The 12521-nt window shown below is 55.6% G+C and overlaps 2 protein-coding genes across 4 annotated transcripts in view; one reads left to right on the forward strand and one right to left on the reverse strand.

Moving 5' to 3' along the window:
* Positions 1–8817, reverse strand: ZNF629 (zinc finger protein 629). 3 transcript variants are annotated; one of them, XM_032605929.1, is made up of 3 exons: positions 8640–8817; positions 6033–6140; positions 1–5878 (listed from the first exon to the last, which is right to left on the reverse strand). In XM_032605929.1, exons 2-3 carry the CDS (start codon positions 6103–6105, stop codon positions 3345–3347), a joined length of 2607 nt encoding a protein of 868 aa, XP_032461820.1. In that variant the 5' UTR covers positions 6106–6140; positions 8640–8817; the 3' UTR covers positions 1–3344. The 3 variants fall into 3 exon arrangements, with proteins under 3 accessions (XP_032461820.1, XP_032461821.1, XP_032461822.1); XM_032605930.1 differs by having other exon boundaries at positions 1–5897; XM_032605931.1 differs by lacking the exon at positions 6033–6140 and having other exon boundaries at positions 8640–8795.
* LOC116740488 (translation initiation factor IF-2-like) overlaps positions 7894–12521 on the forward strand; it is a 22266-nt gene continuing 17638 nt past the window's right edge. The window contains exons 1-2 of the mRNA XM_032606130.1: positions 7894–7928; positions 8441–8659. Coding sequence (XP_032462021.1) covers positions 7894–7928; positions 8441–8659 — 254 coding nt within the window. The remainder of the gene's footprint in view (positions 7929–8440; positions 8660–12521) is intronic.

Below are 12521 nucleotides of genomic sequence, written 5' to 3' on the forward strand. Positions count from 1 at the left end.
GAAATCTTATTCCCTTTATTCTCTTCAACTATTCAACATGACCACCAGTGACACAACACTGTTATTGACACACAACACTCAAAAGTGGGGCCTCTTTTCACTCCAGGGGGGACAAGTCAGGTGAGTGGGGCTTCCCTCACGGGGGCAAAGGAGTCGGGGCTGCTCACCTGAGGGGCGGGTGCCATGGAACCCACCTCTTGGTTGGGATGGTTTCGAGTTGCCCCACCATTCAGGATTCATGCCCATGCTCCCTTCTGACCTCCATATCCATAGCAGTTTCAAGTTTCAGCCTAAGCTCAGATCAGTTTCTATTCTCCCCTCTGCTTTCACCAATGACGCTGTGACCCTGTGTCGCACTCCTCCACGAGGGCACTTCTTAAGAGTCAGGCTTGCGTGGAGTTGAACGAGAGGGTTTGGCTACGCTCTGCCTTCCAGACCCAGTTCTGGTGGGAAAGTGCCACGACCCCTGGGCCTTGGCCTGAGCTGGTCAGAGGGACTCTGGACACTGCCACCGCCCCCAGCCTGTTCCCTGTTTAGTTCCTCCCAAGATGTAGCTTGCTCTGGGAGGAAAGTACCCAGCTAAAAGAGTTTGGGGAGGTGGGCAACAGAGAACAGGTGATGCCCCAAAGGTCTCTGACTCTGCCCCCTTTCTTGCTATGAAACCCCAGACCCCAACTAATCGTGTCCACATCATCCATTCAGTACCGGAGCCAAGACCTCTGGCCCTCACCCTACAACATGCGAGCATCCTACTACATATGCTACACCCTAGTCCTCAGTTGGCCTTCAGTCGGCCTTTGACCACACTGACCATCTTCCCCTGGACTGACCCTGGAGCCCCAAGGGCTCTCCAGGACCCTTCTGGAGACAGATTCCTCAGACCTGTTTCTGAGAGGATCTGCTTCCAGCTTTACAAGGGGTTTGTCTCTACAACTGAAGTTTCTTTCTGCTGCCATCTTACAGGGAAAAAAACCTGCTTGGAGAATCGTCTCCTCTTCCTCAGTCTCAGAGGGACACCCCCTTGGTCCATGCTGTCAGTAGAGGCAGGCAGCCTTCTTCTCCCCTCTTGGTGGTGCTCTCTGACCTGGCACTTGGGTGGGGCGGGGCTTTATGCAGATGTTAACAAGGGTCTCCCCGTAGTCATCCAAGGCCTGCCTTTTCCTTCTCCCCAGCAGGCCTCGCTTCTTCCTCCTACAGCGTTCTATGACTTCGATCTTTGAATTTGAGGGTCATCCCTTTGGGAACAGGATAGACGAAGGGTGAAGGACTTTCACCTTTTGAACTTTTAGGTAGTGGAATCAGAGGTCTCTTCCACAAGTTTGTAGGAAGCTGGGTCACCCTCTCCAGGGATGTGACTCCTCACCTGGCATCTCAGTCCTCTTACTTCAGGACCACAGTGCGTTACAGGGGCCAGCGTGGGGTCAGTGGGCACTTCCATTGAACCCAGCACTGGACGGAGTCCTCTCCTTCTTTAAGGGTCTCTAGGGTTAGGGGATGGGGTTCTTGTTACAGATGTTTCAAGAGTTTTCTCTCTCCAACCACTTTAGAAGAAAACAGTCTGTTTCCCCTGCCACACACTCCCAGTCATGTGAGCGGGTTTGGCTGGGTTAATGAAAGTATGTCACTGTGTGTGGTGTGTGAGGACTGGAGACAAGCCTGGCCAGGGAGTGTGTTTCTCATCCTTCCATTTCCCTCTGAAGGTTTCTGGCTAAGGAGGAAAGGAGCCAAGTGGGTGGAATCTGTCCCTTTGCAAGCCCACAGTCGGGCTGGGTTGTTAACAACCTCAGAGGGCTCCAGGTACCAGGGTGAGGTGGTCAGGTCTCCATATACTCTTCAGGGACCCACGGTCCAGTCTGTGGGGCGTTTGGACACCCATCACAGTGTGCGGGCTGGCTTGTCCTGCTAGCAGCCTTGCTAACAGCTCAGATGAAAGAGTGAGGTTTAAAATCAGGTTGCTGGCTAATCAAAGCTCTCTATTCTGTCAACTTGCTGTCCCTCGTTGCCACAGAGAGCCCACACATAGCTCTCTTGACTTGGAGAAGTCTGGGGAGGATTTAACCACACACAGGCCTTGAGTCTCTGAAGGGCTTTATTCTTTGGAGGTCGACTAGCAGCGGTTCTCCCTCTCTGACTGAGGACAGAATCTGAGGAAATGGGCTGCCACTGCAGCAGGACTGGTGGCAGTTAGATTTCAGGAGAAGCCTCCTGACAGTGAGACCTGAGAATGTGGCAGGAGGGACCCTCCATCCCTGGAGGCCTCTGAGAGTAGACGTCCCCAGCTGGGCTGGGGAGAGGGGAGTCCTGCCTGCTTTGGGGGTGGGGGGAACCCTCATGGCCTGAGCTGGGATCTGCTTGTACTTGTAGTTTAACAAGCTCCTGGAGACAGGGAAGACTGGGCAGCCTGGAGTTTGTTGGGTTCCATCGGAACAGTTTCTCCACCTTGGTCTGCTTTCCTCAAAGCACTATAACCAACCCCCTACTCTTCCTCCCTAATTTTTGTGGTCTCCTTATACTTAAAGCTTTTATGCACCCCAAACTTCAGCCTTTAAAAAGGCTGGATTTTTTTTTCCTTCCCCATTTTTGGGTTCTTTCTGATCAGGAATTCCATGGGCCTCTTCCTTTCACACACACAATCATCTAAGACTGCCCTCGTACCCCAAGAACCCCCAGTGTCCTGAGCTACACCTTCTTTTCCTAGTTCCTGGGTCATTTCTCCTCTGTGGATCTGAGGGCTCCTCATCACTTATTTTTCTCCTCTGTTTTCTTCCTTTTCTGGTTCCACCCCATTCCCGCGCTCCTCCCCAGACGAGCAGTTTCCTCAGTGTAATTGTCCACGGCTCTGGGAGAGAGGTTCCCTCCCATACTCCAAGGGGAGAGAATGCAAGTTCATGGGAGGTTCGTCTACACCTTCTAAGGGTCACTCCTCCCAAGTCAACGCCATTGTCATATTCCCTGCACTTCCCTGACCCTATAGTTTCACAAGGATTTCAATACAGTTTTATAGAGTTGTCTAGAGACATATTGGGACCTCTTCCTACAATTAATAGGGCTTTTATCCACTATGGTTTATAGGGTTTTTCTGCTACAGACTTAAAGGGCTTTTTTTTCCTACGTATTTATAGGGTTTCTAACCCAACAGTTTTTCTCTACTGCCTTATAAGTGGTTCCCACCAACAATTTTAAAGGGTTTCTCATCACTGATGTAAAAGCGCTATTTTTACCCACCATTCTTTATCCTCTGCCTCGCTACAATCTGAAAGAGTTTTCCTCCTTTCCCCACATAATTTTTGGGGAGATCCAGTGCTCCTCTCAGGAGAGAGAGGCCCCTGGTCTCCAGACCCATTTCACAGGGTGACCCCTGGGTGGCAGCTCCTATGGAGGAGGAGGGCTGCGACTTCTGTGAAGCCGTCTCCACACTCGGGGCACAAATAGGGCTTTTCTTCTGAAAGCGTTTTGGGGCTTCCCCCTTCCACGTGGCTGCTGCTCTCTGTGGGGATGGGGGCTTCCTCCTCATTTTCCTGGCCTGTGGACAGGGTGGCTGGCTCTGGGTGGGGGTCCTCAGGTTTGGGGGACTTTTCTTGGGTATGGGTCTCCTGGTGCCGGATGAGGGCTAGGCGATCGAGGAAGGAGGCCCCACAATCTGAGCAGCTGTAGGGTCTGGCCCCCAGTGGGCTCCTGAGGTGCTCCAGGAGGACCGAAGAGCTCTTCCCCAGCTCCGGACTCTTCTGGGGTTTCCCACCGGCGTGGACTTTCTGGTGCAGCAGCAGCTCGGAGCTGAGGCCAAAGCTTTTTTTGCATTCGGGGCATTTAAAGGGCTTTCCACTTAGGAAGGGACTGGGCCCTGCCCCTTCCCCTAGGCCAATCCTATAATCAGGAAAGAGAAAGGGCTTTTCGTTGCCGTGGGTGAGCTGATGTTGAAGGAGGACAGCACGATCCAAAAAGCTTTCTCCACAGTGGGAACAGATGTAAGACTTGGAGGACAGCAGACCCAGCCTTTGGCTGAAGCTCTCCTGCCCATCAGGCATTTTAAAGGGCTGTCCTGGGGGGTCAGCTCTGCCCTCCGCCGCACCTGGATAGGAATTTCCTCCAAAAGGGAGCCTGGGGGGTCGAAACTGAGGCGGCTTGGGGGTGGAGTGTGCAGGGAGGCCATCTGAATTTTTGTAAGGGTTTTCTCCAATATGGATCCTCTGATGCTGCATGAAAATGCCCTCGTCATTGAACCCCTTTCCGCAGACGAGACACTTGTGTGGTTTGGCTCCAGGGGGTGGGGTCAGCAGGGCAGGGTCCCCGAGCCCCAGGAGGCTGTCGCCCTGAGCTCTTCGGGCGGGGGTCTTGCCCCTTTCATGGATCACTCGATGCTGCTCCAGCTCGTGCGCCTCCAAGAAGGCCTTCCCGCAGTCGGAGCACACGAAGAGGTTCTCATCCATGTGGGTGCGCACGTGCGTAATGAGGTTCGAGCTCTGGCTGAAGCTCTTGCCGCACTCGGGGCACTTGTAGGGCTTCTCGCCCGTGTGCGTGCGCCGGTGCTGGATGAGGTGGGAGCTGCGGATGAAGCTCTTGCCGCAATCGGAGCACTTGTAGGGCTTCTCGCCGGTGTGGATGCGCTGGTGGCGGATGAGGGTGGAGCTCATGATGAAGCTCTTGCCGCAGTCGGCACAGATGTAGGGCCGCTCGCCGCGGTGGATGCGCTGGTGATTGATGAGGTTGGAGCTGACGCTGAAGCTCTTGCCGCACTCGGGGCACTTGTAGGGCCGCTCGCCCGTGTGTGTGCGCTGGTGCCGCAGCAGCGTGGCGCTCAGCGTGAAGGTCTTGCCGCACACCGGGCACTTGAACGGGTCCTCGCGCAGGTGAGTCCGCTGGTGCTTGATGAGGGTGGAGCTGTGGCCGAAGCTCTTGCCGCACTCCAGGCACTCGTAGGGCTTCTCTCCGGTGTGCGTGCGCTGGTGCTGGGTCAGCTCCGAGCTCTGGATGAAGCTCTTGCCGCACTCGGTGCAGCGGTACGGCTTCTCGCCGGCGTGGATCTTCTGGTGCTTGAGGAGGTTGTGGTTCTGGCCGAAGCGCTTGCCGCACTCGGGGCACTTGTAGGGCTTCTCGCCCGTGTGGGTGGCCTGGTGCTGGATGAGGTCCGAGCTGCGGTAGAAAGCCCGCCGGCACTCGCCGCACTTGTACGGCTTCTCGCCCGTGTGAGAGCGCTGGTGCTTGATGAGGTTGGTGCTCTGGGTGAAGGCCTTCTCACACTCGGTGCACTTGTAGGGCTTCTCGCCCGTGTGCGTGCGCTGGTGCTGCACCAGGTTGGAGCTCCAGCTGAAGCACTTGCCGCAGTCGGGGCACTTGTAGGGCTTCTCGCCCGTGTGCGTGCGCTGGTGCTGCACCAGGTGTGAGCTCTGCGTGAAGCTCTTGCCGCACTCGGAGCAGGTGTTGGGCCGCTCGCCTGTGTGGATGCGCTGGTGCCGCAGCAGCTTGGACCACTGGCTGAAGCTCTTGCCGCACTCGTTGCAGATGTAGGGCTTCTCGGCCCCGGAAGGGCGGCCTTGCACCAGCTCCCGCAGGCTGGGCTCGTTGGCCGGGACCACCGGGGGGCTGTTCCAGGTGGTCAGAGTCCCCCACTGCCAACTGGCCTCACAGGCCTTGGTCCAGTCAGACGGGGTCGGGACTACCTCGGGGGTTGGGGGGTCCAGAGGGGTCTGGTGGTCTGAGGGGCTGGAGTGACCCAGCGGGGCCGGGGGGTCCTGCGGGACTGAGGGATCCTGGGAGGGTGTCTCCAGGGGCATCTCTGGTGGGTCCTTGAATTCTGGACTCTGAGTTGGATCTCCCAAGATGACCTCCTCCCCAGAACTTTCCTGCTGAGGGCTCTCCTCTTCGTTCCCACTGTCGGCACCTACAGAGAGAAAGGGAGTCTCCAGCCCCCATTTCCTTTCAGAACACGGGCCGAGCATCACTTCCCTCCCCTGGGTTTCCCCCAGAGTCTGCGCCCCTCCCTGAACTGGGGCTACTGTCTTGTCAGGACCGCAGTCCCTTCTTGTGTCCCTCACCTCGATGAGCATCGTCGGGGCTCAGCTCAGGACCCTGCAGATCAGGGCCCCACAGCGCTGCCTCGGGCTCCATCCCAGAACTCAGGACTGCCCAGTGCTCCAGGGACCCTGGGGAGGGGAGGGGAGGGGAGAGAGCACACCATGGGAGCTGACCTCCCGCCTTCCTTTACTCCCCCAGCCCCACTCCCCCACCTGCCCACCCCCCAGCCCCTATTTCTCCTGATCTGAACTGCAGTCTCCTACCTCCCCATTCTTCTGGGCATCAGTTCTCACCGCGCCCACCCCCCTCCCCCCACCCCGCCCCCGCAGGCCAGATTCCTGCTCCAGATCTTAAGATCACAACTAAGCAAGTAGGTGAATTTAAGAGTGTAATTAAAAGCTCATCAGTCATAACCCTTTGAACCCACACTGGGGGCTGGAGAGGTATTATCTGATACCCACAGGGGAAGCAGGCTCTCACCCTACCCCTCTGATGCCCAGAGGCTGGGAAACCTGTTATTTTGCTAATCAGAGGAAGTTCATTAAAGACTCTAATTTTCCTCCTTAATGGGTCTGCTAATTGGGACCAATAAACTTTCCTTATGAGCCCCATAGACAACCAAGACTGCCTGGAACACTTAAAGAGTTAAAAAAAGAAAGTAACCACCCTGATTTCCCTGAGGGGACAGGGCCCTCCAAAAGACTGGGGCACTTTCCCGTTATCCAAGCACAGAAAGAAGGTCGAAGCTCGGGCCAGAGGTAGGGAGAGGGGGCAGTTTAAAGCCATCGGGGGCTTCTGCAGGAACTACCTTGAGAGGGAATTGGAAAGGAAAAGAGAGGCGGGATGAGTGTGTGGAGACCACCTGGCAGCTGACAGCTAGCTGACACAGTGCCCGCTGTGCTGTCCTCATTGTCGCACCCCATCCTCCCCACAGTCCTGTGAGGAGACCCAGGAATCAGGCTGTCCATTTTCCAGATTAGGAAATCAATGCCCAGGGAGATTTCTCCAAGGTCACAGGCTGGGAAGTGGCAGAGCTAAGACCAGATATGCAAGGCTCTGTGTCTGGCTTGTCGCAGCCTCTAAGAGAGGGAAGTGACCTTGAAAGTCATGTGAAACTCATAAACGTGGGCAGCTGGGGAAAGAAGCTCAGACAGAGCCTGCTGGCCATGGGAACGGGATGGAGAAATTCCTGGGATCAAGAGGTTTCCCTGGCTGTAAAAGGAGAGGTTGGATCCTGACAATCTGTAGCTGTGAACTCGAAACAGAGTACTCCCCACTGAAGGCTTCCACTACCACTCCCATCCTGGTACCCCTTCCTCTAATCCATCTTCTCTTTCATTACTGCTGTATCCCATCCCTAACACGTAATAGGTGCTCAATAAATTTTGAATGAACGAAAGATGAATGAATGAGATGCCCCTTGCTCCTAGAAAACCTGTTTGGTCCAATGCCTTTAAAGGGGATGGCAGCAGAGGAGCAGGAGTTCAGAGTAAAACACAGGCAGTTGTCACTCCAGAGACAGTCATATGATTCCATGATGAGGGAACAGGGCCACAGGAGCTAAGTGCTAGGAGGAGAACTCCCAAGAGAGACCCTGGGGAGGGCCTGGGCTTTGAGTGGCCATGTGGGATAACCACTGTGTGTATGGGGGCGATGGTGCAAGGACTTGTGAGAAGGCAGCAGGGTGGTGACCAAAGTGAAGCAGGAGCTAGCTGAAGCCTGCCAAACAGCAGTAGGAGAGACAGGACTTAGATGTTAGGAAGTAAATGAACTTCTTCATCTCCGCAGCTCCTTAGGCTATGAGAATCCCCCACCCCCATCTGTAAGTGTCTTTGGGAAGGTGGAAGCAGGGACTTCTGCCAAGCTGGGGGCTGCCTGACTATGTTGAAGAGGCCTGCTGTGTTTGCTAAGGACAGGTAAGAATTTATGTACCATGATCCTCTCTCGAGAAATTCAAACTCAGCGATCCAGGGTAGAAGGGAAGGGGTTAATGACAAGGCCGACATGGAGTATCAAAGTGGGGAGAACGAGGGAGGCAAGAAGTGCTTGGGCCTGCAGCGGCCTCGACCTCAGGCCAGCCCCACTGCGGAGGGAGGGAGGGAGGGAGGGAGGGAAGGAGAGGAGGAGGCTGCCTCACAGAGAGGTGTGGAGAGCGGCCCAGGGTGACCCTGACATGGAAGCAGCCGCGGGAATACAGCCACCCTGGCCCCGGCCCCCCGACACCCACACCAGCCCGGACCCTGGACTTCTGCTCCAGCCGGTCCCCACGACCCTCCTTCTGGCTCCCAACCCCGAGCCTGGCATCCTCCCCTCCCCCGCCCGGGGCACCCAGGATTCCCGGCTCTCCCGCGGCGCCCCGGCCCCCGGCCCGGCCCGCCAGGCCGAATTCCCTCTTCCCAGAATGCTCACGCCCTCCCCTCCCCCACAGCCAGACCCTCGCGCTCTTCCCAGAATCCTCGGCCCTCACGGCCCTTTCCCGGCCCCCACCCCTAACCCGGGCGGCCCGGGGGCGGGGGAGGGGGCTCAGTCCCGCGCCCAGCCCCTGCCTCTCGCGCCCCATTGTTCCCCGGCGGCCGTCCCGGGCCCTCCGGGCCAACCCCCCGGGAACCCAGGCGCCCCCAACTCACGGCTCTGGGGTCTGGGAAAGGCCGGAAGGCAGAATCCAGCCCCAGGGGACTTAACCCCTTGAATGCCCTGCCTCGGGGGGCGGGCTAGATGCCGAGGACTCTGGGGTCCTTCTCAAGGGGTGATCCCAGGCTGAGGACCCGGGGACCAGTTCAGGGTGACTGGGACGGAGCAGGAAGTGACCCCAGCTTCCCGGGCCCCTCTAGCCTGGAGTCAGAGCATCAGCTCTATGGGATTTAACCCTTTGCCTCCCACAGCCTGGGAGAAAAAGAGGACGGGAAGCAGGGAGGTGGCTGAGACGACGCCCCTCTCTCCGTCTCCAGTGGAAGCCAGTTCTCGGGGGAACCCAGATACCAGTGAGGGCCTCCGGATTTATGGCCGCCCTCCATTTCACAGGGGCTCCGCCTGCCACTACCAGAAAGCCCTATCTCAGATTTGTTGGCTGCTGGTCTCCGGGGCCTGCCTTTGTTGGGACTCAGACCCAGGCATGGGTCCTGGATGCCTGGATTGTGGGGTGGGAGCCAGGGCTGGCAGGACAGACCTGGAGACGGAACATCCTACAGACCAAAAATGGCTTAGGTGAAATAAGTAGTCACAGCAACAAGCATTTGGGCTGAGGGGACCAGCGCAGCCACGAGAGATTTGTGGCAGCCTGTGTCCCTAGCCCCAGCCTCACTGGGAAGTGTGTGCTGGCCCCTCTTTCCCAGTTAGCTCCCCTCAGAGGAGGAAACTGAGGCCCCGTGGTGGCAGGAGGGAGGAGGGCAAGAATGTTTCCCAGTAGCTCCAGGGGCACCCAACTCAGAGCAAGAGAAAAACCATGGTGGCCTCAAGTCCAGGTTATCTAGGCCCCCAATTTTTATAGCCTTTTTCTCTTTTCCTCCTCATCATAATCAATGATTATCCCCATTTTACAGGAGAGGAAACTAAGGTGTGAGAAGTGAGGGAACGTGCTTAAGCCATGCCATTATTTCAGTTTAACACTTTGGTATATGAAAGCCTATTATTTCTGGGCACTGTGGGGAGCATAACGGCAGGGAGACCTCAGAGCTGAACAAAAATTGGGCTCTCTACCCTCAAGAACTCAAGAGGTTTGATTGTGTGTGTTTGTGTGTGTGTGATAAACACAAAGGAATTACAAATCACATTCACAAAGAGAGTGTGAAAAGGGCTATCTGTCCAGAGATGTGAGGGAGTGAGGGGAGGAACAAACTGTCAGAAATTGCTAAGGGGAGGCAACTCCTCTGGGCCTACATATGCGGTTTAGAGAGTGTGACCAGCAGAAGAGGCCCTGCTGGCCCTGCCTCTGCTCCTTATCAGGGCTGTCTCCTTCCACCTTCCCTAGCAGGCATATCTCCATCTTATCCTTGGCTTCTGTCACCTTTGACACCTCAGTCAAGCCTCAGGGCCTTTGCTCCTCCTGGCCCCCCTTCCCCTGCTCTGTTTCTCAAAGCACGCATCACCTCTGGCACTGCCTTCCCCTCCCGCACACACAGGGGTTAAGATCTGCTCCATCAGGGCAGGGGCCTGGCCTCTTGTAATCACTGCTGTCTCCACTGCACCTAGAACAGTAATGGCAGGTAGTAGGTGCTCAGTGCGTGGAATGAAGTCATCCTTCTGCCTCTTCCATCTGTTTCTGGATTAATCCCTAGGCTGGACAGATGGGGTAGAGTTGGGCAGAGCCTCCACTGCACGATCACATTCATTCCCAGACATCCCCACTCTCCCCTTTGCTCGGAGGGACAGGTGAGAAGGAGGCCGACTTGGGATCAGAGAGGCTTGTGGGCAGATCCGGCCCTCAAGGCTCTCTTCTGCCCTCCCAGGGCTGCAAAAGCCTGACCTGGCCGTGGGGCAGTAAGTCGACAGGAAAGCTGTACCCTGGAGGCTCACAGAAGAGTTGAATTTGGCCTACAAGGTTTTGGGGTTTTTTAAAAACTGAATTAATTGCCACATTTAAAAATTGGTACATTTCACATAAAAATTCAAATTTTGGAAAATCCAAAGATGTGGCAACATCACCCAAATTTTCACATGGCAACAACTGGCTGGGCGGTAGCTTCCTTCTTTAGAGGGGCACGGGCTTTCCAGCTTGTCACAATCCTTGTCACTCCTCTTGTATTCCCCAACCGTGAGGCTGAAAGGTGGTTTCAGTATGTTAATCATCTTTCACTGTTGATGCTCCAGCACCCACTTAACTGTAGCTATTGATTCTGTACCCCTTGATCTGTGTCTACCAGGTTCAGAGTAATAAATAGGATCATGTCTGCTGACGTAGTTCCTTTCATTATTCACTATATGCTGGGCACTGTTCCAAGGGTTTACATGTAGTAACTCCATGAACCTTCAAAACAACTCATGAAACCAATATTATTATTATTTGAGGATAGAGTAAGTCACTTGTACACAGCTTACTAGTGACAGAGATGGATTCAAACCCAGGCATGCTGACTTCAGAACCATCAGGGCTCAGGTTGGCTGTGTGTGTGTGTGTGTGTGTGTGTGTGTGTGTGTGTGTGTGTGTGTGTGTGTGTGCGTGCGTTTCTGGGACCACAGGGTAAGCCTCTCAGCCCCGCCATTCTCTCCTCATCTTGCTCCACAAGCTGGAGAGAGGAATTGGGAAGGGCAGGGCACTCCGGATGGGCCAAGCCATTTTCCAGAAAGTTTCCTGTCCTGCTTCTAGGGAGGCAAAGGGCGCTCTGACTATAGACGACAGTGTGCTGTCCTGTTGCCTATAGTCAGCTGGCACAGTGGTCGTGAAGGAGACCCTCCTGGCAGGGGAATTCCTGGAAGGATGAGGATTGGATTGACTCCCTGCCTTTCATGGACAACCCACTGCCATGTTCTTCTTGGTCACAGCTCACGAGCCTCCCACATGGCCCCTTAATACAGGGCCTTGTGCCCCGAGGCCCAGGTTGCTTTGAGAGCAGTGAGGTCCTGGAGGTAGATCCTGATCCAAACCCTGCGCCATCCTCACTGCCAGTATGATCTTGGGCAAGTCACTTTGTCTCTTGGAGATTTAACTTCCTCTTCTTTGGAAAGAGGATGAGCCTTGGTTTCCAAGGGACGGGAGGGTTAAATGAGATGATGCAAGAATTTGGAGCTGACCAACTCTAGCCACGTCTGCCTCAGTCTTCCTCATCAGAGGGCACAGCCCTCAGCCTGGTGGGCAGGAGAGCCAGGAGTCTGGAAATCTGGGTAATGTCCTGAGTAATCTGGGAGGACTTGGGGCCACGACTAGACATTCCAATCCCCTGCTGTATGGATGGGGACGCTCTCAGGGCAGGATGCAAGGACTGGGAAGGTGAAGCTGGAGGAGGCCACTCACCTCACCACCCCAAGCACCTTGTCACCAGGACAGCTGTCTAACCACAGGCAGAAAGGCTGCCAGATGCTGCCACCAGGAACGGATGGGGCCTTCTTCCGCGGAGATGTGCGTGCCCACAGGGAATATTGGGAGCTGCTATTCAGGAACGTGGTTCTCAAATGCGGGACAAGAGCTGGGTCTGGGGACCTGGAGGTCCCTTCCACCTCTGAGAGCCTGAGATTCCAGACTCAGGAACTGTTCAGGTGCCAACGGTGGCTCCTAAGGCTTTGTCACAACAAGTTCTTCCCTCCTGGTGCCTCCCGACCACCGTGTCCCCTGAGCTCAGAACCAAGTCCTTCCTTTACATTCTCTTCCTCAGAAATCTCCTGTTGCATGTGGTCAGTTCCAAATCCTTAGCTGTTAGCTGCCCAGCTCTGCCCCATCCTCAAAGCCTTAGCTCTTTCTCTCCATCTGCTGAACAGACCCGTCCACTTCGCCCTCATCCCAGATTCACCGGCTCCTTTTCCCTACACGATACCAAGCCTGGGGGGGTCCATCTTCTGTACCCCTTAGCCAGTAGGTC

This window comes from Phocoena sinus, chromosome 15 (assembly GCF_008692025.1).
Source record: "Phocoena sinus isolate mPhoSin1 chromosome 15, mPhoSin1.pri, whole genome shotgun sequence".
Taxonomy (NCBI): Eukaryota; Metazoa; Chordata; class Mammalia; order Artiodactyla; family Phocoenidae; genus Phocoena; species Phocoena sinus.

Coding starts and splice junctions, on each gene's coding strand:
- ZNF629 (XM_032605929.1), bottom strand. CDS start 6,105: ATGGAGCCCGAGGCAGCGCTGTGGGGCCCTGATCTGCAGGGTCCTGAG. Junction 5,879..6,032: donor CCCCGACGATGCTCATCGAG/GTGAGGGACACA, acceptor TTCTCTCTGTAG/GTGCCGACAGTGGGAACGAA.